We start from the raw sequence: 27730 nt of genomic DNA on the forward strand, positions 1-27730 counted from the left end.
TTTCTTCATCGTCAATCTGTCCACCATTGTTCATTTCTTAAAAAAAATTATCTTCCTCCATGAAATTGCCTTTTCAAGTTTGTCAGAAAACGATTGATCATCTTACCACGAATCTATCTTTGGACTCTATTCTGTGTCTGTGTTTTTGCTAATACCACACTCTGGTACTAGAATGGGAAAGGGGTGGGGGGAGGGGGAGGGGGAGGGTTGTGAGGGAATTGGGCGGGGCGTGTGACAGAAGCACGAGGTGTGGACCTCAGAGGCCTGCCTGGAAGAGGGAGCCTGCGCAAAGCATGTGAGCCAGGTGGGAGTGCGGGAGCACGGGTGGAAGAAACTGGGAGAGAGCGCAACTGAATGTGAGCGAGCGAGCTAGTGAGTACAGAGCTACAGCTGCCCGCTTGGGGGACTCTTCCAGTCCAGGCGCATCCCACTCCCAGATGTGGCTCCGCCCATATCACGTGTTGATTGCTGGTGGTGTACGTCCTCCAACTTTATTCTTCTTGGAAAAGATTTTTTTGGCTGTTCTATTATTTCCTTTTCTTTTCCATATCAGTTTAGAGTCAGCTTATGTATATTTAAAAAAATGCTGCTTGGATTTTGATCGCATCTGAGCTAACCTATGTATAACTTTGGGGAGAATCGATATATCATCTCTATTATCATAATTTTTCTAACCCATGAACACAGCATATCTCCCCAATTATTTAGGTCTTCTTTGACTTCTGTTATCAGTATTGCATAGTTTTTAGCATGTAAATTTTGTACATGTATTGTTTTATTTATTCCTAAGTATTTCCTTTTGGCGTTATTGTAAATGGAGCTGTTTTACTAATTTTAGTTTACTGTTGCTCAATTTATAATTGTTCAAGTGTATAGAAATATGGTTAAGTATTGTATGTTGGCTTTGTATCCTGCAGCCATGCTAAATTCATTTATTCTTGGAGATTTTTGTAGATTCCTTGAGAATTTCTACATAAACAGTTATGTTTCTGTGAATATGAACAGTTGTATTTCTTTTTCTTTCATTCTGTATGTCCTTTCTTCTTTTCTTTCCTTTTTCTTCCTTCCTTCCTTCCTTTCTTTCTCTTTCTTTCTCTCTTTCTCTCTTTCTTTCTTTCCTCTTTCTTTTTTCTCTCTCCCTCCCACCCTCCCTCCCTCCTTTCCTTCCTTCCTTCGCCAGAAATAACTATGTTGAATAGAAGTGACAAAAGTGCACAGTCTTGCCTCTTTCCTGAACTTAGGGGAAAAGCATTAAGTATGTTTTAAGCTGTAGGATTTTTGTAGATTTTCTTTATCAGATTAAAGCAGTTTCCTTCTATTCCTGGTCTGCTGGGGAATTTTTATTGTGAAAGAATATTTAATTTTCTCAAAAAATTTTTTCTGCATCTATTGAGATGATCATATGCTTTTTCTTTTCAGTCTGTTAATATGGCAGGTAACATAGATTTATTTTCTTAGTGAATTGACCCTTTTAACATTATGGAGTGTCTCTTGTTTTCCCTAGCACTCTTCCTAGCTCTGAAGTCTATGTTTTTTCACTTTAATATTGTTATTCTAGTTTTTTTTTTAATTAGTATTTTCATTGCATTTTTTTTTTTTAGTTTTTCTTTTATTTCAACATATCTATATCAATGACATTCCAAGTGGATTTCTGATAGTGTTTCTGGCATATGGTTGCATGTTTCCTTGGTTTTTAAAATTCAGTATGATTGATATTTTTAGAACATTTACACTTAATGTAATTATGAGCATGGTTGGATATAGTTCTACAATTTCATTATTTATCTTGTTTGATCCCTTTGTTTTTCTTCTATCTTCTTTGTCATGGTATCTTTTCTATTATTTGAATATTACTTAGTATTCCATTTGAATTTATCTATTGGCCATTTGTATCTTTTTGAACAATATGTTTAGTGGTTGAACGAGGGATTACAATATGCAACTTAACTTTTTTTTTTTTTTTTTTTGCGGTACGCGGGCCTCTCACTATTGTGGCCTCTCCCGTTGCAGCGGAGCACAGGCTCCGGGCGCGCAGGCTCAGCGGCCATGGCTCACGGGCCCAGCCGTTCCACGGCATGTGGGATCTTCCCGGACCGGGGCACGAACCCGCGTCCCCTGCATCGGCAGGCGGACTCTCAACCACTGCGCCACCAGGGAAGCCTGCAACTTAACTTGCACCCATATACGTCCATTCCTCCTCCCTTATAATTTACACATTTATTGTATCCACACACTTCGAAGATTCTACCCGACAGTCGTATAACTTCTGCTTTCAACTGACGTACATATTTTACGGAACTTAGGTGAAAAATCATCTCCTTTTGTTATATTTACCCGGATATATGCCATTTCTTTTGCTCTTCCTTTGTTCCTGAAGTATTAGATTCCTCTGATACCATTTCCACTTTGCCTAAAGAGCTTCTTTTACCATTAGTTTCGGTGCATGGGACTGACAACAGTTCCTTTTAGTTTTATTTTATTGAGAATACCTTTATTTCGTGTACATTCATGATGAATATTTTCATAGGGTTCTGGGTTGACATTTGTGTTTGTCCTAGTCTGTTGATAGGGATGCTATTGGCTAGCAATGCCTGGTGTACTCACCAGGGCAGTCACTCTCCAAGCGAGCCTCTACAGGCATTTTCCCCATCAGGGCCAGTTTTGTGCCTGGACCAGCCCTTGGTGTTCTTATAATGAATGCACAACACAATTCAGCAAAAATCGTTAGGGAACGTTGAGGACTAAATGTTATTACTCACAGGTCCTGAAGGGGACTTATTCTCAAGACTTGGAGCTTTTGGACAGTTTGATCTGATGAGTGAGTGACATAATCAGATCCGAATTTCTGAACGCTGTCTCTGCTAAGAGCCCAGGGTATAGATCTGAGAAAGTTGAGGCTGGAGAGAATGTCCCAGGTGCGTGGATGTGAGGTGGAAGTAAGTCAGTGGCGGGGATGGAGAAGCAGGGACGGGGGAGGAACCCAGGGCAGAAAGACCGAAGGGTCTTGGTGACTGCACGGTGAGTGGTGACCCAAGGCTCTGACTGGGGGCTTGGGTGGGCGTGGCTGCCATGCATTAGGAAAGACTATCCAGGGAGAGGTAACTCCACGAGCTCTGCTTTGAACAGGAAGTATCTGAGATGTCTGTGGAAGTTTTCAGTAGGAATAGAACTGAGAAATCTGGATTAAAAATCAGGATTTGAGGAATATTGTGGTGGATGCAGTGACCTAGTGAGGATAGTTACAAGGAAAAAGGGCAAAGGCAGAATCCGGTATTCAGGAAGCTCTGGGCGGGGAAGGGGCTTTCAAAGGAGGCCCCACAGCGCGGGGCGTAGGATGGACACAAAACTAGCAAGAGAGCCAGGAAATGGTGCTGTCGGGGGGCGCGAAGGGGGAGGGGCTGCGGGAACTGGGGCGGGCGCGGGTGGGTGGCAAAGTGCAGCCCCTGAGGAGGCGAAGTCCCCAGGAAGGCAAAGCCTGAATTTCAGGATGGTCAGATTTGGTTGAAAGGAGGCTGCTGGTGACCCCAGCGAGAGGCGTTCGCATGGCGTGTTGGGGCAAAAATGAGATTCTAACATCCAGGGCAGAGAGTTAGAGAAACAGAGCCAGGGCTGTGCGAACCTTTGGGGCTTCAGAGCGGAGGCGGAGGCGGAGACGAGGAGAGAGCTGGACTCCCCTCCCCCTGACCCCCAGCTGAGCAGGTACTCAGCAACCTCGCCCCTCCCCCCGTCCCAGTCCGTCCCCCCCTCCCCCCTGCCCCGTCCACCCTGTGGGACAGCATCACGTTGCTCTTTCTGCAACATCATCCTTAGGTTTGGGGGTGCGGTCCTGGGGCTTTCCTTTAACCTCTGTGGCCCTCAGATTCCCATCTCTAACAGGGATGTCAGGGGAGTATTTAATAAGTTAAAAATGTGTGAAGGGTGTAGCCCCGAATCTGGCTTAGAGTGATGGCTTAATAAATAGTAGTTATTTTTTAATTGGTGTTTTTGTTATTTTTTACAAGGAATAAATCTATTGGCTATTGTGGTCAGTGGATTATTATCTTGCTGCATGAAGTAAAACCCTAAACCTCCGAGCTGGCCAGTGGAAAGAGACTCCCTGGAGGAAGGGACAGTTAAGTGAAGCCCACTTTTCTTGTCCCCTGAGCTCACCGCCAGCACCACTTGGCCCCCGGCAGGAGCAGATTGAGGGATATCGCTTGTACCTTCAACACTTGCGCCAGGAGTGGATGCAGAAGTTCCTGATCCCTTTAGCAGAGACAGTATAACCTATGAAAACCTTTTCACCAGAGGAGTAACAGAGGGGAAATTATGAGAATTCCCCCTTAAGGGAACTTCTCCTTCCCCTAGGACTTCATGCTTCCTCAGCCAGGATCCTTCTATCAGTTTCTAGGCATCTTAAAGTCCTTTTATTTTCCATCGTAATCCACTGAAACCTTTGCACCTTCCGAAAATGCTTCCTCTGTTTAACTTTTGGTCCCTGGTTCTCCTTTAAGACTTTCTTTGTGTTTTTCTAGATTGGAACTTCGCTATGAACCCGCAGAGCCCGGCTTCTTTGAAAACCTTGTTCTCCCTCTTCCAGACTTTCTCTTTGAAGCCAAAACCTTCCCCTCATCATCCCTCTTCTTGTTGGGTAATCAGTAACGGACAGGACTTTCTGCAGCTCCCTCACTCCCTGAGGACTTAGCGCAGGGACTCCCAGCCTTCCTCTGATGCTCTACTCAGGCCTCCCGCTTCCAGAGCCGCGTTGCGCATGTTTAACAGCGCAGAACCTTGGCACGACTTTTTAGCCTTGGCATTTACATTGAAACAGTGTGCAGCCCAGTTGTTTTTCCAAACGCCAGCCTTTTCTGCCACCTGTCTGGGAACCATTCTTCTACTTGGAGGCTGCAAACACTGTGCAAACTTAAATGAACTAAAGTCACATCTCCAAAATGAACTTCCGTCTTATATCTGGAGATGTACATAATCTTCTCTCATAAGCAAAATAGGCTTAGTTTTACAGGTAGCTCCCAGAGAAACCCATCCCTACAGCCTGATGCTAACACTTAGGTGTCATAGTACCGCTTCCTGTTTTTTATACTAGTTTCATAATCTGTAGAGTAGAAAATGAAAACAACAACAGCAACCTAACCAAATACCTGTCCTCTCAGTCTGCCTATTACATTTGGGATCAGCAGGTATCAAAGATAATTAATATAGGCTGAAAGGTGATCGTCTGCACCTGCAAATTTTGAAAGCGACTTGAAGCCGTTTGCACAGCATAGGTATTCATGCTCACCGAAAGCTTTCCTCTGGAGAGTGTGTGTCTGTAGACTGTCTTTAAAAAACACACCCTGCAGAAGAAACCCCCTTTTGAAGAGAGTCCTTTTTTTGCTGCTCTGGAAGAGCAGAGTTCCAAATGTATCCCAGTGAAGCAGGGGGCTCCTTCCCCGAGCAGCTTGGCTTCTCCGCTCTGGGCTCCCTGGAGCTAAGATGCTGCTCTGGGCTCATGCAGCCCTAGTTTCTCTCCGTCCTGCTCCACTGCCCTCCTGTGGGCAGCGCTCACCCAGGGGTTTTGGCCTCCATCCTGGGAAGTTACAGAGGAGGACAGATAAGTCCATGTGCCATTTAAGTGTCTGTCCCCAGGCAGGGGATGAACTTATTAAGGGTTGGCTCTTTCGAAGGCCCCCCAGGGACAGCTCTCTGTCTCTCTGGCTTCTGTGCTCAGAATGTAACAGTCAGGCAGCCCCTATCAGCCAAGCTGCTGGCTGTGCTCAGTGTGTCCTCTGTTTCTGCCTACACAGCAGGTCTGCTGGGTGAAGTCTTAGGGATGGAGCCTGCTGCTCCGGCATCTATTCAGGCAGGTCCTTCTTCCTGCGACTGGCTGACGTCAGGGTGAGCAGAAGAAAAGCAAATTCAAGAAATTGTAAAGCAATGCAGTTCGGTGAAATGCTTAGAAGTAGAGACCTTAACCTTACCAACTCGAGTTAGAGTTTGGGGCTCTTTGGAGATTTTTGGTTAATATCCCGTCTCCTCCAGTGTCACTGCTTAGCGCTGTGGTAGATTTCTAGCAGTCACAGTGGGTATATTGTTGTGAGAAGCTCACGAAGCCATAAGCATATGAGTTTCAGCCGAAATATTGCATCACATTTTTTGAAATGAGTCAAGTGTCAAAAAATACATCCAGGGCTTCCCTGGTGGCGCAGTGGTTGAGAGTCCACCTGCCGATGCAGGGCACACGAGTTCGTGCCCCGGTCCAGGAGGATCCCACATGCCGCGGAGCGGCTGGGCCCATGAGCCATGGCCGCTGAGCCTGCGAGTCCGGAGCCTGTGCTCCACAACGGGAGAGGCCACAACCGTGAGAGGCCCGGGTACCGCAAAAAAAAAAAAATACATCCAGTATCATCATAACGGCAAAACTGGCCACAGAAGCAGCTAAATCCCGAATATTCTCTCCTTTTAGATTAATGTTTCAGGTTTTCAGTAAATTACCCTGTGGAAGGAAACATACTGTTGCCGTCCACGTTTTCGTTTACTGTCAAAAAGATGATAGTCTAAGACTTACAAATAACTAGAGGTTTTATCTTGATAGCTTTATCCTTATAGCTTTATCTGTTTGCATTACTTAGAAAATAAAATACAACAGCTTAATTGTACATATTGAAGTATTCATATATTTATAGTTATATATTTCTATGGTTTCTAGATGAGATTACAGTAGTAAAAGCTTTTGTGTATGATTCTTATAGCAAATTACATTTAACAAAAGAGTGGCATTTTAATATAGTAGAAAATTGATAGAGGACTAAAAATTAAGACTAGTCACAACCGAAGTGGCTGACGGAATTAAAAAGAAACTTGCAACTTCTATTTGTCAAATGGTAACTGACCACGTAATCTTTTTTTCTCATGATAATGATTTTATTTTTTGCTTTTATTTATTTTTGAAGTGAAATATGGTTGATTTACAATGTTGTGTTAGTTTCAGGTATACAACAAAGTGATTTAGTTATGTATCTTTACCTATATCTATATCTAATTTTTCAGATCATTTTCCATTATAGGTTATTACAAGGTATTGAATATAGTTCCCTGTGCTAGACATTGGGTCCTTGTTATTTATTTATTTTATATTTAGTAGTGTGTATCTGCTAATCCTAAAATCCTAACTATACTTCCCCGCCTTTTTCCTTTGGTAACCCTAAGTTTGTTTTCTAAGTCTGTTAGTCTATTTCTGTTTTGTAAATAAGTTCATTTGTATCATTTTTTTAAGATTCCACATATATATATATATATATATATATGTGATATCATGTGATATTCGTCTTTCTCTGTCTGACTTCACTAAGTATAATAATCTCTAGGTCCATCCATGTTGCTGCAAATGGCATTATTTCATTCTTTTTATGGCTGAGTAATATTCCGTTGTATAATGTACCACCTCTTCTTTATCCGTTCGTCTGTCCATGGACACTTAGGTTGCTTCCATGTCTTGGCTGTTGTAAATAGTGCTGCTATGAACGTTGGGGTGCATGTATCTTTTCTAATTAGGGTTTTGTTTTCAATCAAAACTGTGGGAAAGGAAGCTTAACTTTGCAGTTTGTTACAGAGATCAGGTTTAAGGGAAATGCAGATTTTGCCCAACAAGATGAATGTTTGTTGAACAGTAGGGAATTTCTAATGTTTGAGTAGGCGGACTCAGGAGTTGGTGAGGATCCTTCACTGGTATCTTTCAATGTGCTCTGAAGGACCACTTGGAAGGAGGCGTTAGGCAAGCATTACTGAGAGGTCCAGACGTTTTACGTGAGTCCTTCAGGATTCCAGTGGATCTCTTTTCCTGGGGGAAACTTGGAAGAGGAAAGCAGATGGTAGCAACTACAGCCCCACCACCGCACGTGGTTTCAGGGTCACAGCTAATGCTCATCGTTCCCCTTCTCTGCCAGCCATTCTAAGTTCCCTTCACCCAAATCAAGATACAGAACAGATCCATCACCACAAGGTACTCTTCCATTTCCATAATTCTTCAGTTCACAGAAAACACTGAATCTGAGATATTGGAAAGCAAATAATTTGAGTAGTTCTAGGATGAGTAATGAAGTACATCTGGACTGACGTGGAGGGGAGCTGTAGACTCATGTAGTTGTTAAATTCCATGCCAGAGAGATGCCCTAAAGAAAGGGACTTGGGGCCAAGACAGGTCAGTTAGCTCATTGAAGATCAAACAGGAGCAGAACCAGGAGTGGAGGGCTGCGTCTCCTAACGCCTTGGTTCAGGAGGTGGTAAAGGCTAGAAGGCACAAGCCCTAATGCGTTTTCAACGAATGTTGAAACTTGCTTTTACTTCAGACATCATTGCTTAAAAGTCTCTAATTTTTTCCGTAAATTAGGAGATAGAGTAAACTAAAGTGAATTTTAAAGTTTCTTTTAGCCATCTTTCTAAATAACTGTGATCTCAGAGTTATTTTGTAGATACTAGGTGTAAAAGGAATAGAAGACTGAATCAAATGTGCGTGAAGCAGACGCACACGTAGATGTTTTTAGTTTATACTATGTTTTAAAATCTCTAGTTCTTTCTGAAAAATGAAATGTGGGAAATACTTGCCAAACGTAGCATCATTTAATAGAAATTTTACTCTAAAAAGTAAAGTATACGAAAACAAAGTTGTTGTAAAATGAAAGCCTATGTAGGTCAGATTTTTTCCGAAGGCTAAATTGCAACTTACTGTTGATTAGCAGAAAATAGAGGCTGCAGCGTCCATTGTCTCTCTTCAAGCTCTGAGAACACAAACAAAGGTGGTGGGACTGTGATTGTCTTGCATGGATTCAACCCAGATTGTTCCCTGCACTTAAGTCATAGCTTATATTTTATGCCCTTGGCCATCTAGGCCAGGGACATTTTAACCTATATAGAGTATATGGTTTGCAATACTTTCTTGACTTGATGTCTTTAAATTTCATGTTAATTTTTATTGGTTTCCATCGGCAATCTTTCCCACTCACACCCAGGCATATACATTTATGGCCTTTGAAGTTCAGCTTTGGGTGGTATTTGAAGAACAAAATTTGCGTTTTCAATCTATAATTTTTATTACCTTGTAAAGCATTGTTTGAATCATGATGCTTTTTAATGGAATGATCAGAAATATAGAGAGCAACTAAATTAAAGAATTTTAAAATGACTTTTCCAAACCTGCACACCTCCTGTAGACTTTCTACTCCTTATTCTCGGTATAAAGTACTCTTGGGAAGTGGTATTGCCTGAAAGTCCCAGTATGAACAGAGGTCAGCTTTCCATAGGCTTCGCCACTCCTGGTTCAGCCATATTCACACGCGACCACAATTCAGTGCATTCGGAGCAGCGCTAAAATTCTGTTAAATTGGGTCCTTGAAAAGCCCAGTCGAGCAAGTATGATCTCTAGCTCAATATACTTTAAAGCATGACTCTCCTTTCTTCATCCCTAACTTAGAATCCATGCTTAAAACTAGTTGAATATGACAAGATTCAAAGTCAGAATGGTTCCCCAAGTAGCTAGATACGCTTTGTCACAATTTTCTCAGTTGGAGAGCTCTGTTTATAGTTCTATATCTTTGCATTTTTAAGGTGTGTTCTACTGTGTAGTCTCTTATGTATCCTGTAATTTCAGCCTAATGACAGGTAACTGTGAACCTCATTTGGGAAACTGAGGCCCCAGAGATTCAGAGACTCGGCCTGATCGCACAGCTGTTGAGACCCTCAGTCTAAGGCAGAGCTGCTATCAAAGCCACATGTGTCCTACTCTGTGGTCTCCCTCCTGTCTGCTGACCCCAAGTTATGCTGTGGTCCCTACCCGGGTTTCCAAATTAGGGTGTCATCAAAATTTAGAGATTTAAGAGACCTTAAAGATGATCTGAATCAGAAGCCTTAAAAGGACAAAACAGAGCCTGAGAGATTTCAGTGATTCTCCCAGCTACATCCATTTCAGGCCAGAAGCCAGGAGTTTGGTTCCTGTGCTGTGGCTCACTTCAGCTGCATTCACAGCACTATTAGGGGGTATTTCCAATTACTCCTTTCATTAAAACCCACTACTCTATCATCAGGCCTTTAGTCCTAACTAGTTTTTAACTACTTCTAGATTAAAAATTACTAAACCAACAGAGTATTTTGGCTTCAAAATACATACTGCAGTACTTCTTTTAAATAGGCAACCATGATTTTCCAACTAAAAATCAACATAAAATTTCCATACACTCTTTGACTTTAGGAAATATGAGTAACGTGAGATGGCTGTTTTCACTATTTTGGAGTTTTTCTTTAGACGATTGTATTAAAAAGGTAGAAATAATCATTTTTCATCACCCTGTAGCTCCCTGGATTTCTCTCACAATATCTGTCTTAGGAGAATGCTGATGGTCCAATTAAACTCTCTTAATACAATGGTCAAAGTGAAGATGGCAGATACAGCCTCCAGTATCATATTCTAAATTCTCTTTTCTAGCTCTTAATAATTTCCCCCATAGTATAGATTTGTGATAAAGCAAATATACATGCTGTCCAGAAATGTGTCCATGCGGCAGACCAAACTGATGTTATCTCAGTTGGCTAACAGTTTCCCACCAAAACTATTTTTCTTTTCTTCATTCATTCTTTCGGTGACTCGAGGCCCCTACTCCCTGTGTATACATCTGTAGGCACAAATGCTTATGACTAAGGTGTAAGGGGCAAAGGTTCTTCTGAGAGTTTATCTACTTATACTTTTGTAGACTCCTGAGGGAGTTAGATAAGAGATATGAAGTATATACTTGGAGCACAAAAAGAACCAGTTCATCGCCTAACGGTTGGCTGCATATCCTAAATCAACAATTATCAGTTACTGCCTTTTTAAAAGGCAGATCATCTTGATATTAACGGTATAGATATAATGTCTGTTGATTTCTCTGATTTAAAGAGAGACCTGGGTACAGTGATAGAACTTCTTTTCCAAGCAACATCATTCACGGTTTTTGGAGCTATGATATCGTATATTGCCCCAAGGTTTACGGGAGGGGCAGCATTTCCCTTTAGCGTTTTCGTGTGTGCCGGTAATGAGATGGTTCGCTTCAGTCCCGCTGCGTTACTTCTTGCAGCACCATTTATATCCCTTACAAGAGAGGCCCCAAAAGCCAAGCCTAGACAATGATGTCCTGAATCGCACCAGCACAGTTTAATACGGTACCATTACATTTAAAACATTTACACAGACAGTTGCAAATCTACTTATTTTAAGCGCAATTTATATAATACTTTGACAGACAAAAATATATGTTTAGAACTATTATATGTATCTGTCTGTTCAGTAGCAAACTTACAATAAATGATACATTATACCAGCGTAAACTTTCTTAAAGACTAAAAAGAAAAAGTCACATTTATGTTTAAAGTACAAATGCTACTTCATTATCTCCAAATAAAACAAGCTAACAGCCATTACATTAGATTCACTTATTTCAAGCTTACAGTCATTTGATAGTCACATCAAATTCACTACCTATAAGAGTAGCAGTGAAGTTGGATGTTAACATGGAGTGTTTGAAAGTTTGTTCCTAACACTTCAGTCCGGCTACAAGCTGGATATTTTGAAAAGCATGTGTGAAAAGAAACATTAAAATGACACAAGAAACATGTCACACTTATTGTAAAAGTATGAAAATAAAATATGTGTTTTAGGGGCTTCCCTGGTGGCGCAGTGGTTGAGAGTCCGCCTGCCGATGCAGGGGACGCGGGTTCGTGCCCCGGTCCGGGAAGATCCCACATGCCGCGGAGCGGCTGGGCCCGTGAGCTATGGCCGCTGACCCTGAGTGTCCGGAGCCTGTGCTCCGCAGCGGGAGAGGCCACAGCAGTGAGAGGCCTGCGTACCGCAAAAAAAAAAAAAAAAAAAAAAAAAATGTGTTTTCTTCTAACGCTTTATCCACAGGTATTGCCTCCAAAGGTTAATACACCCAGTGTCTGAGATGTTGCTGTTTTAGTTTCATTGAGAACGGGTTTTTGAAAATTAGGCCCACTGAGGAAAGACAAAAGACTACAAAGCCGTGCGCATCACCCATGATGTTGAGACGGAGCAAATGATGAGCATAAAGCGTCGTCTACCATGTTTCACAATTTTGTTCCTTCCTTAGAAACTGGGGGATTTGTGTGTAAATGATCCTAAATAAAGACCCTACGACTGTTGTTTCATTCCTTTTGACCCTCAACTTTTTTTTGTCCTTTTAAAAGAATCATCTTGCTAATATTTAGCCATTTACTGGTGTATTTTACCCTAACCTAGTTTTTTTTTTTTGTATATCTAGTTTGAGAGTAGGAAAGAAAGAGTAAGTTAAATAAACACAGAACATTATTTATTAGCTTAAATTATTTAAGTTTTCTAGTTTTTAATATCTTGGACAAGGTAAATGCTTTTCCCCCTTTATCTTTCTAGTATTACAAAATGAATGGAATGGAAGAAATTTTCACTATTAGTATTAATTCTTTTTCACTGGATTTAAATAGGGTCATTTGGACAACTGTTGCCCAACAAAATTGTAAACTATAATATCGGTAGAGACCATACTTCCCTGTGTCACTCTACTATAACATGGGTGATGTGTTTCTATGGAAGCATGTGCCTAAAGGGGTTGAAACAAAAATTTATGACGATGGAGCGGGTGAAAATAATTATTCAGGTAGCGTGCTGGAAAGAGGCACATCTGAAGTATCACACTTGCCAGGAGCTGCAGTCCCCATCAATTAACCACCTTCACCTGTCAAAAATTTCCACCTTTGTAGTTTTTAAAAAATGTGTTTCCTGCCCCCGTTTCTTCTCTCAACCCATGTCCGAGAAACTTGGGACTCCCACACTTACTGGTTCCAAAACTGCTCCTTTCCAAGCACTCCATTCTGAGCAAAGAGATGGGTACAAAAAAATTCCCTTTTCATTTAGCTTACAGACGATGTTTTACAAAGATTCTGAATGCAATGTCACATTTACCATCAAGCTTGGATAAAGCATTAAAAATATGGGACTGACAACATATAAAATTATTCCACATTTTAAAAATTACCCTGTAAATTTAATTCATGTTTAATAACAAAGGAGAGTATTACTTGATGCTTTTGGACAATTGCAATAAAAAAGGGAATTCTAGCTTCCCAAACACAACTTTTATACTTAATGTCGCACACTGAATTTTCACTTTGTCTATGAATCACAAAAAAAGAAATATTTTTTGGAAAAAGTGCTTTAGTTTGAATAATTCAGGCTGCCTTTCTTTAACTGGATCAAATGCTTAGATAATTTTTCCGCTGATCAGCTCACTCTGCTCTTGTCGACGCAGCTCCAGTTATTTCTATAATGTGACTGATGGGAAATCATTTAAAATTCGAAAATGGATACAAACCATTACATATAAATATACACATATTTTTTTAACTCCAGAAAAGGAGTAAAATAACATTTAATGACCAACCTCATGAAAGCTATGTAGACGCCAAATGTTACAATTAAGCCCTTCTTCCCTTTAGGACCTAATTTTACTTTCTCCTTTCTTCCGCATTTTAAAATTCACGATATACGATTTGTAGTGGTGATCTGTCCAGTACCTAAGACTGGTTTTTGCAAAAAAGGGCCACAGAGTAGCTCTCTTGACACTAAATCATCCTCATTAACTAGCATTCAAAATCGAGTGGTTTCGTTTTTCTAACCTTACTACTATAGGAGGTGTGGTTTGCCTCTCACTAAGCAGTTTAAGGTGTGTAGCTATCTCACCTTACAAACGGCTCAATTTCACTTCCAATACTAATACATAGCAAGTCAACAGATTACTTCTTTTCTCATGAAGCAAAATTTTCTAAACTTCAGATGAAGGTAGAAGTTCACTGTTGTTCCTGTCACTTTCTACTTAGTGGCCTTGATTTATTGCTGTAAGGTTGCCTAATAATCACGCCTTTCTCTCTGTAGGTACTTTCCCCAATGCATATGGTAGTTGTATGGTAGTTTTAGACACACCCGAAGGAACCAGGATCCTCTATCAGGACGGAATCTACTTTCCTATCATCTTGCATGTCAAGAAATGCCGCTACACAATATTTTTTTGTGTGTCTGCTTTGCCTGCACTCAGAATAATACATACCACTACTAAAAGAAAAACAAATTGCATATTCAGCGAATGTTATAATTAAGACCATGAAAGAAGGAATTACTCATCACATCAGGGAATCAGCTGATTAATTCGCTGCACCATTCACTGGAGTGATGGGGATTTATTCTCACAACTTCAGTGTGAGAGTTAAACTAGACTCACAGGGCATTCACAGACAAGGTCACGATCAAGGCTCCCCCGTCTCCTTGGCTTTCTCCCATCTACTTCCTTTTTCCGTAAGAAAGGTGAACACTCTTTTTGGCTCTCCATTCTTTGAGTGGGGTTTTATTCATGTTTGAATACCTAACAAAACTACTGAGAGTCGAAATCAAATGAGGATGAGATGTGTCCACGAGGGAGAGAGAGATGCTGCTTCAGGGGTGCTTCCTTCTGGCTTGTCTTGGATGTGCAGTTACACTATTATATGGAGTTTTGTCCTCCTGAACGATATCTTTAAACTATATTTTATATGCCGCAAACCACCCTTCCGGGACTAGCCTGCTATAGAGCTCCGTCTAGGAAAGCAGTGAGGATGTGTTTATTGTAAATTATCTTCAGTCCCAGAGCCCTCTGGGCTGGAGTCCATGTTGAGGAGGGCCTCCTGATTGGTGAAAGTCGAGCTGACGGTTATGCTCTGCCGCGGCTTCACAGGTGCAAGTTCATCTAGCTTAATATTTTCGTTTCTGACCAGAATTGTCCTATCCATGTTTTCTTCACTGTGCCTTGCAACGACAGCGTCAAATACATCTAATTTTGGTGGCAAGGTTCCACTTTCAAATAGGTATTTGGCTAAATAAGAGGCGCAAATGTTGGATAAGAATGAGGTCACCATGGCAAGGGTCTTAAACGGGAATCTCTGATTATATATGCCACTTTTATCAATGTAATAACCAGGGTAAAAGATCAAGGGCTGCAGGTTCAGGTACGGCTCCCCGCCGGTTACTCTCAGGAAAAGGCCAGAGATGTAACCTGCCACGGCCCCATACGTGTTGGTCCCCTTGATGAATAGCACGCAGAGCAGCTGCGGGAAGATGATGATGTACACGAGGTCAGAGCTGAGGTACCAGAGCCCGTACACCGTCTTCGTCAGCAAGGCCATGGTCATTGCGGAAGCTCCGAACACGAACACCGTGATGCGCATGACCCAGACGAGCTCCTTGTCGGAAGCCTGCAAGAAATCGACATCGAGTCAGTTTTTCTCAGGACGTGCTGGCTCCTCTAGGAGGAGAATGAGATGCCTTCCTGTGTTTTAAAGCTGCTCTAAAGAATCCGCCTGGTTCAGAAGGCTCAGTCTATGGGTGAAACCAGCCGAAACCACAGCATGTGAAGCGAGCAGTCTAGGCAGCCTCCCCGGGCGACCTCGCGAGAGGCTTCGCAGGAAGCAGAGCCCACTGGCTGAATGTCAGAGGGAGACGTGAGATGCGCGCTGGGTCCTCGGAGGGGAAGGATAACGCAAGGGAGGATTTCTTTACTTTCCACGTTAAGGAACAGTTTTTCATGTGGCAGTGAGAGGTTGTGGCCTATCTGTCTTCCTCTCTTCCTGGAGGGTAACTGCCTTAAAAAACAAGTGGGAGCATTTTGTTAACTATGACCTAGAAAACCTAGAGAAAGGCAAGCCTGAGTCAAGGAAGAAGGTGGAGGGGGGCTCTGGGCCCCTCCGTGAGCACGATCGTGCTGCTCTGCGTGCTGGCATTCAATAAGGAAAATCAAACTGAGACGCTGTTTTCTGACAAAGGAGGACTTGGGGTTCAAGTGAAGAGCAGACAGGTGTGAGACCAGCACCCATGGAATAATTACGCATTATCTTCTGCTCTGCCAGGGTTCCTGAATTTCTTATCGTATTTAGTTAAACTCAGAGTTTTTCTAAGTTATTTTAGGTTTCATTGCTCGTTCATTAGAAAGAGAAGACGTTTAAATTATTGCAATATGACTGTACCTCTTGGGAAATAGTTATATTGATTAGTGCCCTTCAGTATTAGCGTGAATGACAACATGCATTAAAAACCTCATATACAGCATAAATAAAGCGCTGAATCAAAGTAGGGTCAGATTTTCATGCAGACTATTAATAAGTATAGAGAAACACCTACATAGTAACTGCAAGGATGAGAACAAGAGCAATCGCGTTATGTTGAAATAACTGTTCTTACTACCGCAAAAAAAAAAAAAAAAGATAAAAGCAAAAACTGTTCTTACATTTTGTCTGAAGGAAAGCTGGTAGATGTTGCGAGCAAACATCGAACTTGCTGACAAGATGGAAGAATCTGCTGATGACATGACAGCAGCAGAAACGGCTCCAAGACCAAAGTAAGAAATGTACACAGGGCAGAGATACTTCAGGACGATCGGCAAGATCATGTCTGACTGTTGGTTGTCTTTGGGGTCGAGAGGCCCGTATCCGGTCTGGCTCCAGTCTGTGGATAGAAACAACAAACACAACAACCAAAGAGCCATCCATCCATCCATCTATCCATCCATCCATCCATCTGGGGTCATCCTATTTGCTAGGTAGCTTTCAAAATAAAATCAGAACCTATAAACTAGTCTAATCAGTGGGAAATCTAATTAGTCTAACAGGGCATGTTAGTTTAATTAGGTGGGAAGTCCATGTACTGGTCCAGTGAAATTGCCTCATATATTCCAGCTTCTAATGGGTTACAGTTAGTCTTATGCACAAGATCTGAACAGAATATGGTGGTGTGAAATATATATATATATATATATATATAAAATTAAATATATATTTAATATATATTTCTCATCTTCAATGTTACAGTGGTGTCTGAAATATAAGACAATTGGTTGACATATTACAAAGGTAGATATATGAACAGATGAGAAACCACTGACTGTGTGGGGGTGAGAGGGAACGTGGGGGAGGGAGGGCAGCTGAGGGGTAACTGGTGACTTGGATGAAGCCTGAGTGAGTCAGTGAAGCTGCAGGAGATTTACCTGTTGACGCGCCAATGGCTCCAATGAGTATGGCTGGCAGAGCCATCACCATGCAGCCAAAGGCTGCCAGGAAGGACAGCACTTGAGCGTAGGTGGCTGAGGATGAAGACAGGACCCTCTGGAAGTAGGCTTGCCACGGGATTCCACCCAGCATCTGCGTGGGAACCACGGGGACTCACAATGAATTGGAGGCAAATAGCATCTATTAGGTATTTTTAAAATGAGATTTTTTTTTAACAGTCACATTCAGAATGGTCACATGTATGGCTCTGAAGGGAAGAAAATGGTCCTACATGCCTCTTGTCTACACTGCTGTCACTAAGTCATCGTCATAGGTTCAGTCGTGCAGAATTTCTCAAGTTCTTTTCTCTCATAATTATTTATGCACAATATTTTCTTTTGCTTAATTTACCTACTTTAAGCTTCGTTATACACAACTACCCAGAAACCTTCAATTTGTTCTTATCTGGAAGTTTTAACAGCCACAAAATTATCTCAAAAAATTAAGATTCTGAAACCATGAAGTTTCATTTGATTCAAAACACCCAGTGAATATTTCTGGATTCCAATCACGTGCCAGGCAATGTAATGGCTGTCAGAGCCCAGAGATGAGTGAAACATTCCTGCCCTTGAGACCACTGTCCACTGGGAGGGTCGATGCATTATGGTGTTTTCTAGACGGGGGTGTGCAGAGGCTCAAGACAATATAGAGCATCAAGAAGATACTGGAATTTCTCTTTATATTCATTTCTACCTCATACCTAAATATTGTTGTTTCATTAAATGATTTCCACAATGTGCTAGTACATATAAGCAGTTTATAATTCCTATCCCTACCTTGGGGGTGTGCTTAACATTCTTATTGAGGATATACAACAAAAAAGTTTGGAGACACTGAACTTGCATGTAATTTGTTGACGCTATGAAGAGGTACATATGGGAACAATAATGAGAAACAATCATCTGGGGGTAACGGAGGGGAAAGGTGGGAGGAAGACAGAGGCATGGTAACCATGGTAACCATACAGAAAGAGCATTTGAGTCCCCTTAAGTATCAAGAGGGTGTCACTAGGTGGAGACGGAGAGGGAGGAGGGTTCTTGGGAAAGAACCCAATATGAAAAAGAAAAAGAAAAAAACAGAGAGGCAGCCATTAGACCGCCGTGTGTTTGGTATGGGTAGAGTCAGGGTGTGTGTGGGTGGTGAGAGAGGAGGCTGGAGCATCCTCTCACTGGCGTAGAGTCAGTGTTCAGTAAATATTTATCATGTGAGTGAGTGAATTGAGGAGGGAACTTCCCACATCACAGTGTACTGAAGTTGCTTCTTTGATTGTCTGTCTCTCTCACTGGCTCCGAGTTCTGGGATATCTGTCTTGTTTATTATTGTCACATCTGTGCCAATCACATATTGGCTCCAGAACAGTTTCCTTCTTATAAAAGCCATACAAGCTCAAATGCAGGACAAACAAACAAACAAAACAAAGGCAAAAGGAGAAATTCTAAAATTCTTCATCCCGTGCCTCAAATCTATATGCTTCCAAAACTTTTCCTTTTGTTTTGCAACCTGTAAATCAGTATATCGTCGACTTCTTCCAGGTCGATGAATATTTCGTCAGTAATTTCAATGACTATGTGAATTGATATATCATCATTTACATACCTGTGTCTATGGACATTTAGGTCAACCAGTTTGTAAGTCAGGTAAAATCTGGCCTCCACTGACAAACAGGAGCTCTGATGGAAAGGTAGAAATGGGCTTGGAGGGGTGGGATGTGGGTGGGCTGCCAGCGGGGAGACCAGTGAGGGGCTGTCACAATAGGGCCAGGTGATCCAGGAGCTCGACCTAGTGCTAATATAGGGACGGGGGAAGTTTAGGGTGGGACGGGCAGATGCCTCTAGATTACCATGAGCAGGACTTGGCAAGTCATTTCCATGGCAACTGGAAGATCAGAGACCATTGGTGAAACGTTTCAAGGCTCGCACCTACAGTTTATTTATTCAGTCAGTCATTCCGCATCTATTATTTCATTTCAATTTATCTTACAATTTGAAGGATGAACATGACTTAGTCATACAATTTTTTTGAGTTGGGAGAAATTGTAGCAATCGTTGGATATAATGCCTTATCTTGAAGATGAGTAAGTCCGAGGACTAAAGTGTGGTGTAGGAGAAAGGACTTTGGGGTCTTGGTTCTCTGTTTCAATCTATCACTCAGACGATGGTGTGATTGATAATCAAAGAATTGCCTAGTTTTGGGCTTCCCTGGTGGCGCAGCGGTTGAGAGTCCGCCTGCCGATGCAGGGGACGTGGGTTCGTGCGTTCGTGCCCCGGTCCGGGAAGATCCCACATGCCGCGGAGCAGCTGGGCCCGTGAGCCATGGCCGCTGAGCCTGCGCGTCCGGAGCCTGTGCTCCACAACGGGAGAGGCCACAACAGTGAGAGGCCCGCGTACCACAAAAAAAAAAAAAAAAAAAAAAAAAATTGCCTAGTTTTTCTAAGTCTCATCATCTCTCCCATATAACCATAAAATACACCAGCCATGAAGGTAAAATTACACATACATATAATATTTAATCGCCTTCTCCATTCAATTCATAATTGTAAACCATGCCCGAAAAATTTCAGCCAAATGCATTTCTTAACAATCGTTGGGGAAAAAGCCCTCCTCCCCCGCCACTGGAAACATTAGTTTACATGTTTCCCTGTCTTCTTACCAGTAAGTTCTTCACGGGGCAGACACACCTACTTTCAGTGTTAAAATTTAACAAAGTGCCACAGACACAAAATGAAATCACAAAATATTGTGAATCTTCTAAAAAGGGAACAAACATAAACCATTTCCCCTTAATTTGATAACAATTAATCTATTGCTTACTTTGAAATCAAATACATTGTTTTTTTTTAAAAATACAGAACCCCTCTAGCAAAATCACACAATCACAGAATCTCTGAGGGAGAGGTTCTCGGGTACTCCCTCCCCCTCAGTCTGTGATCCGCCTTGATTTCTTCCATGCCCACCCCTCAAGGCCACCACCTTCACCCACAGGTTCTGCACATTCCCAGCTGCCTGACCTCCCAGCCTTCTTTCTGGGCATCTGTCCTGGGTGACACCTCCCTTCCCTACGTATCTCGTGCACTTAAGGCCTTATGACACCACGAATTTAATTAGGGACTGAATGAGTTACTTATTTCAGAAGAAGTTGGATTTTAATGCCTTAATCCAAGATACAAAATAGAATTTTTAGATGGTGTGGCTCTCAGATTGGGGGAAGTATCCGGCAGTAGGGCGTGGTGTTCAGCACAAGTGTGGACACACCACACATAACCCCAGGGAAGTGATTGCTTTGACACTTGTCAGTGCCCCCATCCTTCTTCCAGCAGGAAGCAGTCAACCCAGAAACGGACAGGAGCGTGCATTTTAGTGTTACATAGAAACACTAAAGTCTTGGAAGTGCGTTTGACTTTAGGACAAGTGAGAGTGCATTCCTCGGGTAAGAGCATCACTTACCAACAACAGAAAGCTATCGAGCCACGTGTAGACTTCAAACGGCTCAATGGTCCCCAGCCAGGGCTTCTGGTACTTGGTGTGCACGGCCGTGAACCCGATGTCAGCAACCGCAGAATGTGACAGCGCGAAGGGGACGCTGACCCACTGCAACCAGAGCGCGGGAGAGCGTTAGGCCGTGGGACTGTCCGGGACGTGCAAGATGTAGTTTATTAGTTTTTTCTCGTAGAGGACACAGCTCAGTGTTCCTCGTGTTCAGGGAAGAACCTGCGAGCACGTTCTCTGTGGGACACCGTGCAACACTTAGGAGAGTTAGAGTAGCACCTAACTTCTGTGCTGACGATGCCGTTTCCCATTAGCCACAGAGCAGCCACCAGAGACCTTTGGGAAGAAAGCGCTGAATCTGAGAGCTTGACATATGTTTATACATAAACATTTTGTGTTTTCTTAGAATTGGAAGAAGATATCCATTCCTTAAAGTGACCGAGAAGATTTGATTGAAAAGAATTTCTATGTCCCATGAGCAGTTTCATGGATTAACCAAAACTAATATAAGGAAGGGTTAAGAGACAAATACAGATTAGTGTCAAGATTTAAATTTTAACTCTGAGGGAAGTTATTCAAGGAAGATCCCACCTGTGTTTCCATCAAGTGGAGGCATGAAGGAGGGGAAGCCCTAGACCCTACTAAGACTCAACTGAGGGCACTTTTCTGTCAAAATCTCACAACGTGACTAGAGGTTTTTCATCCAGTTGATCCACAGAGAAATGAAAAATTGCCAATAGTATACGACTTACTGTGTATTACTCATGATGGGAAAATAGCATTTCTGTTAATTTTTGCTGAGTTAGTATAAAATACCACATTATCTTTCACAAAAGGAGAAAGGAAGGAAAGAAGGAAGAAAAGAAGGGATAGAGAAGGAAAGGAAGAAGGGAAGGAAGGAAGAAGGAAAGTCTGTGAACGGCCCCACTTACCAGTCCCACGAAAATGCAGAAGAGCTGAACGACATCTGTGTAGGCCACGGAGTAGAGCCCGCCCACCAGGGTGTACAGCGTGGCGATAAGGGCGGAGACGATGACGGACACGCGCACATCGGCGCTAATGATCACGCTGATAGTGGCTCCTGGAAGGATTGGATGAGAACAGCCCAGGTGAAGTCTCACATTCAGATTCTTCCATCTCAGTAAACTGAATATGCACATGCATATCTGCATTTATATACGTACATATATATATACATACATATGTTTAAAAACCTTCTTTCTTTCTGAAATTAGTGCTTTGCTCACTTATTTGTGTGGGGACACCTGAAATTCACGATTTGATTACAGATCCATGACATATACTACACTAAATACTACTATAAGATCTTGCAGTAATGCCGCCAACTACCTGAAACTCTGACTTTGTTGAACACATGCAGTACATTTACTCACATCCATGAGAAAAATAAGCCTTTATGGTAAGCATAACACCCGTCTCCACATTTTACAGTCAGCATTCGTTTGCTCTTTTGCGTTAACTCTGACCTCAGCCAGCTTTTACTAGATGACACATGGTAAAAGGTACCAGGGTTTGAAACAAACTTGTAGGAGAAAATAATAAAGTTGGTAACTTGTTCCTTCCAACTTTTTCAACTTCGGGAAAGACGACTTATTTTATTTGTTTGCCTGAGAATTCCAGTTTTGCCCCGAGGACGCCAGTGCACTGAAGACTCGTAGATTTTAGCATCATGTTTTAAAGTAATTTTCATCATCAAAACTGTAACCCTGCCTTGGAAGTCAATCTATGCTTTTCTGACTTTCTGACTCTGTTTACTGTGTTTGTTGGTGTCTGTATTTCCAATAGAATGTTATGGTGTGGACGGCTGGACCGCTGCAGTTCTTGGACAGCCAGTTCAGAATTCACTTGCTGCCCTACACACCCTTTCCCTGTTCTTTTCAAAAGTGGTATAGTCCAGATTTCGTATTATTAAACGCAGCAATGATATTCCTGCCACGTTAACATACATGCAACAAATCTGTGATTTCTTTGAATCATGACTTGCAACCTTGCATTCTACTATCGCTTCTCAATGGCGCGCTAATAGCAGAGGCAGCCCACCCGAGATGAAAAATCCATTATCTAAAGAGCAGTATGTTTTGATCTAAGATAACAATGCAAAATATTTTTCAAGAAATTTTTTCTTAGTGCTTTGGCTTTGGTATCAAAATTGAATTACTTTCTTGCATAAAAACCGGTTGAGGAAAGGGCATGCCTAGTAAGGAATTGGGAGAGGAGGACAAGGGAAAGCGGCCAGTTATTTACAAGTGACTTTGGGTAACTGACTGAATTACTGTTGTACATGGATATTGAACAAGTTATTGTTTTTTCTCCTGAGATGATTTACTACATGTTGAAACTTCAGTCGCAATTCTTTGTCATTCATCTTTGGTCTAGTTCTCTACTTTAAGAACAACATTTTAGAGTCATACCCCATGAATTATGAAAAGTCCAATCATTACCCAACCTCTTTTGAATACTGTTTAATTTCCCACCCTTTTGTGAAACTTCTATTAATCCTACACATCCAAAAGGTAGGGAGGCTGTATGTTATAGAAGAGAGATCACTAGACGGGGAGCCGAAAGATTTAGGGTCCTAGTAAATGCGCCATTTGGCTGTAACTCAGTGGTTTTAAAGACGTCACCTACTTTCGTCCCACTATTAAGGTTGGGATGAATTTTTTCTCTAAATATTTTCTAAATCACCCCATCATTTGTCGTGAGTAAAATCAAAGTTATACTTCCAGATCTGTTGTGAAATATTAATTAACTCATGCAGCCGTAAAACTAAATATACTGCAAATAAAGTTATAAAAATTATCTGAATTGAGCCGTGAAAAGTGTAAATATACGTTTCTTTAAGCAGCTGTAAGGGTGTTGTCTGTTGATACCGAGAAGATAGTTTAAGATACTCCTAAGCTTTGGTGAGCTATGCTTATTCATACATATTCACAGTAAAAGGTGGTGGAAGATCTTGCCCCAAGTTATTTCTAATAAACACGAACTTTGAGTTACGTCCAACTATTATTTTCGAAGAAAATGGAGGTGTTAATTTAAAATTCACACACATTCTCTTTACCAGAGCACATATTTCAAGAATAGCAGTAATATTTCATAAATGTTGTTTGACATGTGTGTGGAGACAGACATTAATATATTTTACATGTGTGTTGACAGCAGACACAGATGTAGACACACGTGTTTATAAGAATAACTAATTGCAGCAAGGTTGAGTTTAGCTATTAAATTTCCAGAATACTTTAGAAATAATAGATTATTCATTCTGTTCTCCCTTCAGGGCTCTGTTATAGAAGTTGATCTTTATTCCGTGAGAGTGAACATTTTGTATTCTGTTAGATATTCAGCCCCCTCCTTTTTTGATATCTCAGCAGGAGTTTGTTCTTAAAGCCAACATTTTCTGGTGTTGAAACCAGTGACAAATAAACTACCATTGCTTCCTAGCTAATGAGAGCAAGGTGGGAAGGGAGCTGTGCTTTTATGTAAAATTTCCTTAGGATGTGGCAGTGGTGGCTGTGGAGTATGATTACTTAGTGCCAGCAAAGTGCAACATCTTCACTGAGTTATTGCAGCTTGTTTTTAAACTATCAAGTTCTCTTCATTTCTATCTACACCAAGTCATTCCTTCATTTTACAGTTGGAGACCAGGAAAATAAGATACGATTATACAAGAGTCTAGAGAGACAGGAATGAAAAGTGGTGTAAACTAATATCTGATATTACAGAGACCAGATCTGATGATAATACTGAGACCAGAAGACTAGCTTGTAGTCTAATATGCAACAGAGAAGGAAATTCATCTTATCTGACTTTTGTTTTGTCCACTTAAAGTTTGACTGTAGACATAAGCCCATTGTTTCCATTTGTAAGAGGAGATGGAGAATAACACAGCGTGTTCTGGGTATCACACATATACACGGCTCACTGAGGAAGGACAAGGAACGTCCAGCTCTGCTGGTCTTCAGGAAGGAACTCAACACTCAGTAGGATGGTGTAGGGTTCTCCTTGATGAACAGGGAGGGTACTGAACCTGAAGATCTCCCACTGAAAGCTCTCATTTTCTAGGTCGTATCAGTGGGCTGAGAATCCAAGAACCAAAGACAGGCTGTCCTCAGCACTGATGGATCTCGATAGTAAGTTAGACCCCAAAGAGTCTAAGTCCATTTCCCAAATCCCTGAATATGTCTACAACCCAACAGTCTAAGATGTAAGGGGATTACACTGAGAAAGGAAGGACTGTTGTTTTCCTTTTTCTCTTTTGAAAAACATGTAGCTATAGGTGATGCATTCATTCATTCATTTGTGATAGGACTGTAAGTGTTAATAAGACACAGGTCCTGCCTTCAGGAAATGGATAGTTCCTTCTGTGAGGTTGGAAATTGGGAAGTAGATAAATAGGCACGTAATCATACGAAGTGGTAAATTCAATGGAAACAGAATTCCTGGTGCTTCCGGAAGCCCGTAGGAGAGGCATCCAGCAGGTTCAAGATGACTGCCCTGAGGAAGTGACATCTCTAGCAGATCTGAAGAAACTACCTGGTTGGCTAGAAAGGAAAGAGGGGCGTAAGTCCTAAGCAGAGGGCAGTGTGCTTGCAAAGTGTCAGAACTGCCATTCTGGAGGAAGGGAGAAGGAAAAGCCCAAGTTGTAAGAAGCCTTCCTAGCCTGGTTCAAAGGCCTGGTTTTAAGCAGGAAAGGGACGTGATCAGATTCGGTCTTATGGGAGACAAGCAGGGGGGTGGTGGCATTAATCCAGGTGCTGGAGGTTGGGGGTGGCCTGGCCTGTGGCTGAAGAAAGTAAAGCTGTGTATCTGATGCTCATTCAACCAGAGATGCGCACAGAACGACGTTCTTTGGTCCTTACCTAAGGCAGAGAAAATGGCCGCAGCCCAGAACATTTCCCCCATCAGCGCGGGAATGAACAGGAGCCCTCCCATGCGCTTTCCATAGATCTGCTGAAAGGGGTCTAACATGGTCACATATCCCTTGGAACGCATGGGCTTGGCAAAGAACAGACCACCTAAAGGAAATTAAAGCAAGCGTTAATGAGAAAATGAAAAATCCCTAATACAATAGTCTTTGCCAACCTTTTACTATATATAATTTCTGAAGGGAAATGAATTTTTTAGAACACTCATACATGTTGAGGAACCTGTCTGCAAAATCCAGTGAGTACAGGACCAAGAAATATTTAGCAACAAAGCAGAAATTTCTTAATACGATTGTCGTTGTGTGCATCCAGGGCCACACATGGCATGGAAGAGGCTGTGGATTGAAACACACGGACCAGCAGTGCACTCGTCAAATGTCTTCATGTATTTGTGTCACCCAGCAGGGCATTCAGATATTTGATTAAGCACAGGATCCAACAAAAGTATTCTAAGTGCAAAAGGAATTGAGGAACCCTCTGTTATATAATATTCTTGACCTTTTATTAGTTTGATTTACAAAATGAAATGCAGGTACAATTCAAGTAGATTCATTTTTAACGATATGTCCACACTATTTTGGAAAGAAAAAGCATCATTATGTTAAGAAATTCACTGTTTTGATAGCAAAACAATCAAGGGAATTTTTTTAAACATATTCCATCATCAAGAGATCCAATCACCTAAACGTTAGTGTTACCACTTTCTGATAACAGCTACTTAGGGATTTCCGGTAGCATTTCCCACAACAGTTGTTCACATCGTTTGACTTATTTCACTTGTTATTTATACTCCTGATCTATATGCTTTACTGACTGAGTCGCTCAGGTGTAAACTTTTGCTTACCTAAGATCAGACTAAGGGAGTATCCAACTGGTGCCTGAGCCCACGCTAGACCGTAATCTGGAACGTACACGGCTTCGGCTGTCCCATTGATGTAACCTCCTCCGACCCAGGTGGCTGAAACAGAGTGAGAAGTGAGGGGAAGACGTGTCATACCTGTCATCCCTGAGACCCGCTCAGCCCCGCATGGCGGCCCTGAACATCGAGTGGCTGGTGACACAGCCACCGGAGACATGGCTTGTCTGACGTGTTGGAAGAATGCAAAGGGCACGTCGGATTTCAAAGACTTAGCATGGAAAGATAAATGTAAGGTTTCTCATTTTTGTTCTTGTAATGGTTACAGGGCAAAAGAAAAACATTTTCCATGTACTGCGTTCAGCAATTCTATTATTTACATTAATTCACCTATTTTTAAATGTTTTTTTGAAGTGATATGTAGAAGATTTCAGATTATATTTGTGGCTTACATCATATTTCCATTGAACAGTGTTGCCCCAGATATTTTCTAAATCCATTGTCATCAACATTTTAAAATGATATTATTATATCATAAAGTCTGAGACCATATACAATATATAATACTATATGACTACTCCTCAATAATACTATGACTTTCCCCCCAGCCTCCATAACATGGGGTCAAGTGTCTTCATTTCAAGGGCCTTTTGTTTTAATTGTATTGATCTTTCTCTTGATCATGACTGTTGTCTTCGAGGAGTGGGAGGGGTGTGTGTGTGTGCGTGTGCATGCGTGGTTGTGTGTGCGTGTGCTTTTCACCAATAGAGTCACTCTGTAAGCATGCTGGGTGCATAGGCTTCTGGCAAATCTATTCTGAATTATAACGAAGTTGTACTCACTCCCTTACGCTGTTAAGGGAGTGGGGAGGGAGGTGGGTGCCAGGTGCCCTAACGTGAGCTTAAATTACCTTTTCCTTCTCTGTCTTCCCAAGGACCCGACCTACACTTAGGGCTAGATCAGCCTTCAGGAGAATTTACAACCTTGGCTGCACGCCCATCTGCAGTTCTTTGTTCTGCTCCGGGTCTTTCAGTGAGATTCTTGATAGTTCATAAAGAATAATAAGAAATATGTCTTCTTCAGATGTTATTTAATAACATTTCTGTAGCGTCGTAGGTGAAGAGGGCCATGGAACCAAAGAAAAGACGTTTTGATTAAACAAGTTTGGGCCAAGAATGCTCTGTAAACGCTATCATTTTCTCTGAGAAGACACTAGACTAGTTGATTCTTGCTGAAAAGCCGAAGTTACTGGAACACTCAGATCTTTGCAGTTTGTATCCTTTTAAGAGTATAGTTAAAATAATCGCTAGGTGGAATTTGTG

General features: G+C 41.7%; 1 protein-coding gene and 1 long non-coding RNA gene across 5 annotated transcripts in view; one reads left to right on the forward strand and one right to left on the reverse strand.

Moving 5' to 3' along the window:
* LOC109549324 (uncharacterized) overlaps positions 1 to 27730 on the forward strand; it is a 401131-nt gene that overhangs the window by 181299 nt on the left and 192102 nt on the right. The gene's annotated exons all lie outside the window — the stretch shown is intronic.
* Positions 14647 to 25634, reverse strand: SLC5A7 (solute carrier family 5 member 7). The gene is made up of 6 exons (XM_004312078.4): positions 25487 to 25634; positions 21539 to 21687; positions 20565 to 20708; positions 17061 to 17214; positions 16305 to 16522; positions 14647 to 15276 (listed from the first exon to the last, which is right to left on the reverse strand). Exons 1-6 carry the CDS (start codon positions 25617 to 25619, stop codon positions 14647 to 14649), a joined length of 1428 nt encoding a protein of 475 aa, XP_004312126.4. The 5' UTR covers positions 25620 to 25634.

This window comes from Tursiops truncatus, chromosome 14, assembly GCF_011762595.2.
Source record: "Tursiops truncatus isolate mTurTru1 chromosome 14, mTurTru1.mat.Y, whole genome shotgun sequence".
NCBI classification, from domain to species: Eukaryota; Metazoa; Chordata; class Mammalia; order Artiodactyla; family Delphinidae; genus Tursiops; species Tursiops truncatus.

Coding starts and splice junctions, on each gene's coding strand:
- SLC5A7 (XM_004312078.4), bottom strand. CDS start 25,619: ATGCGTTCCAAGGGATATGTGACCATGTTAGACCCCTTTCAGCAGATC. Junction 21,688..25,486: donor GGCCATTTTCTCTGCCTTAG/GTAAGGACCAAA, acceptor CAATCCTTCCAG/GAGCCACTATCAGCGTGATC. Junction 16,523..17,060: donor AGCCATTGGCGCGTCAACAG/GTAAATCTCCTG, acceptor TTCTATCCACAG/ACTGGAGCCAGACCGGATAC.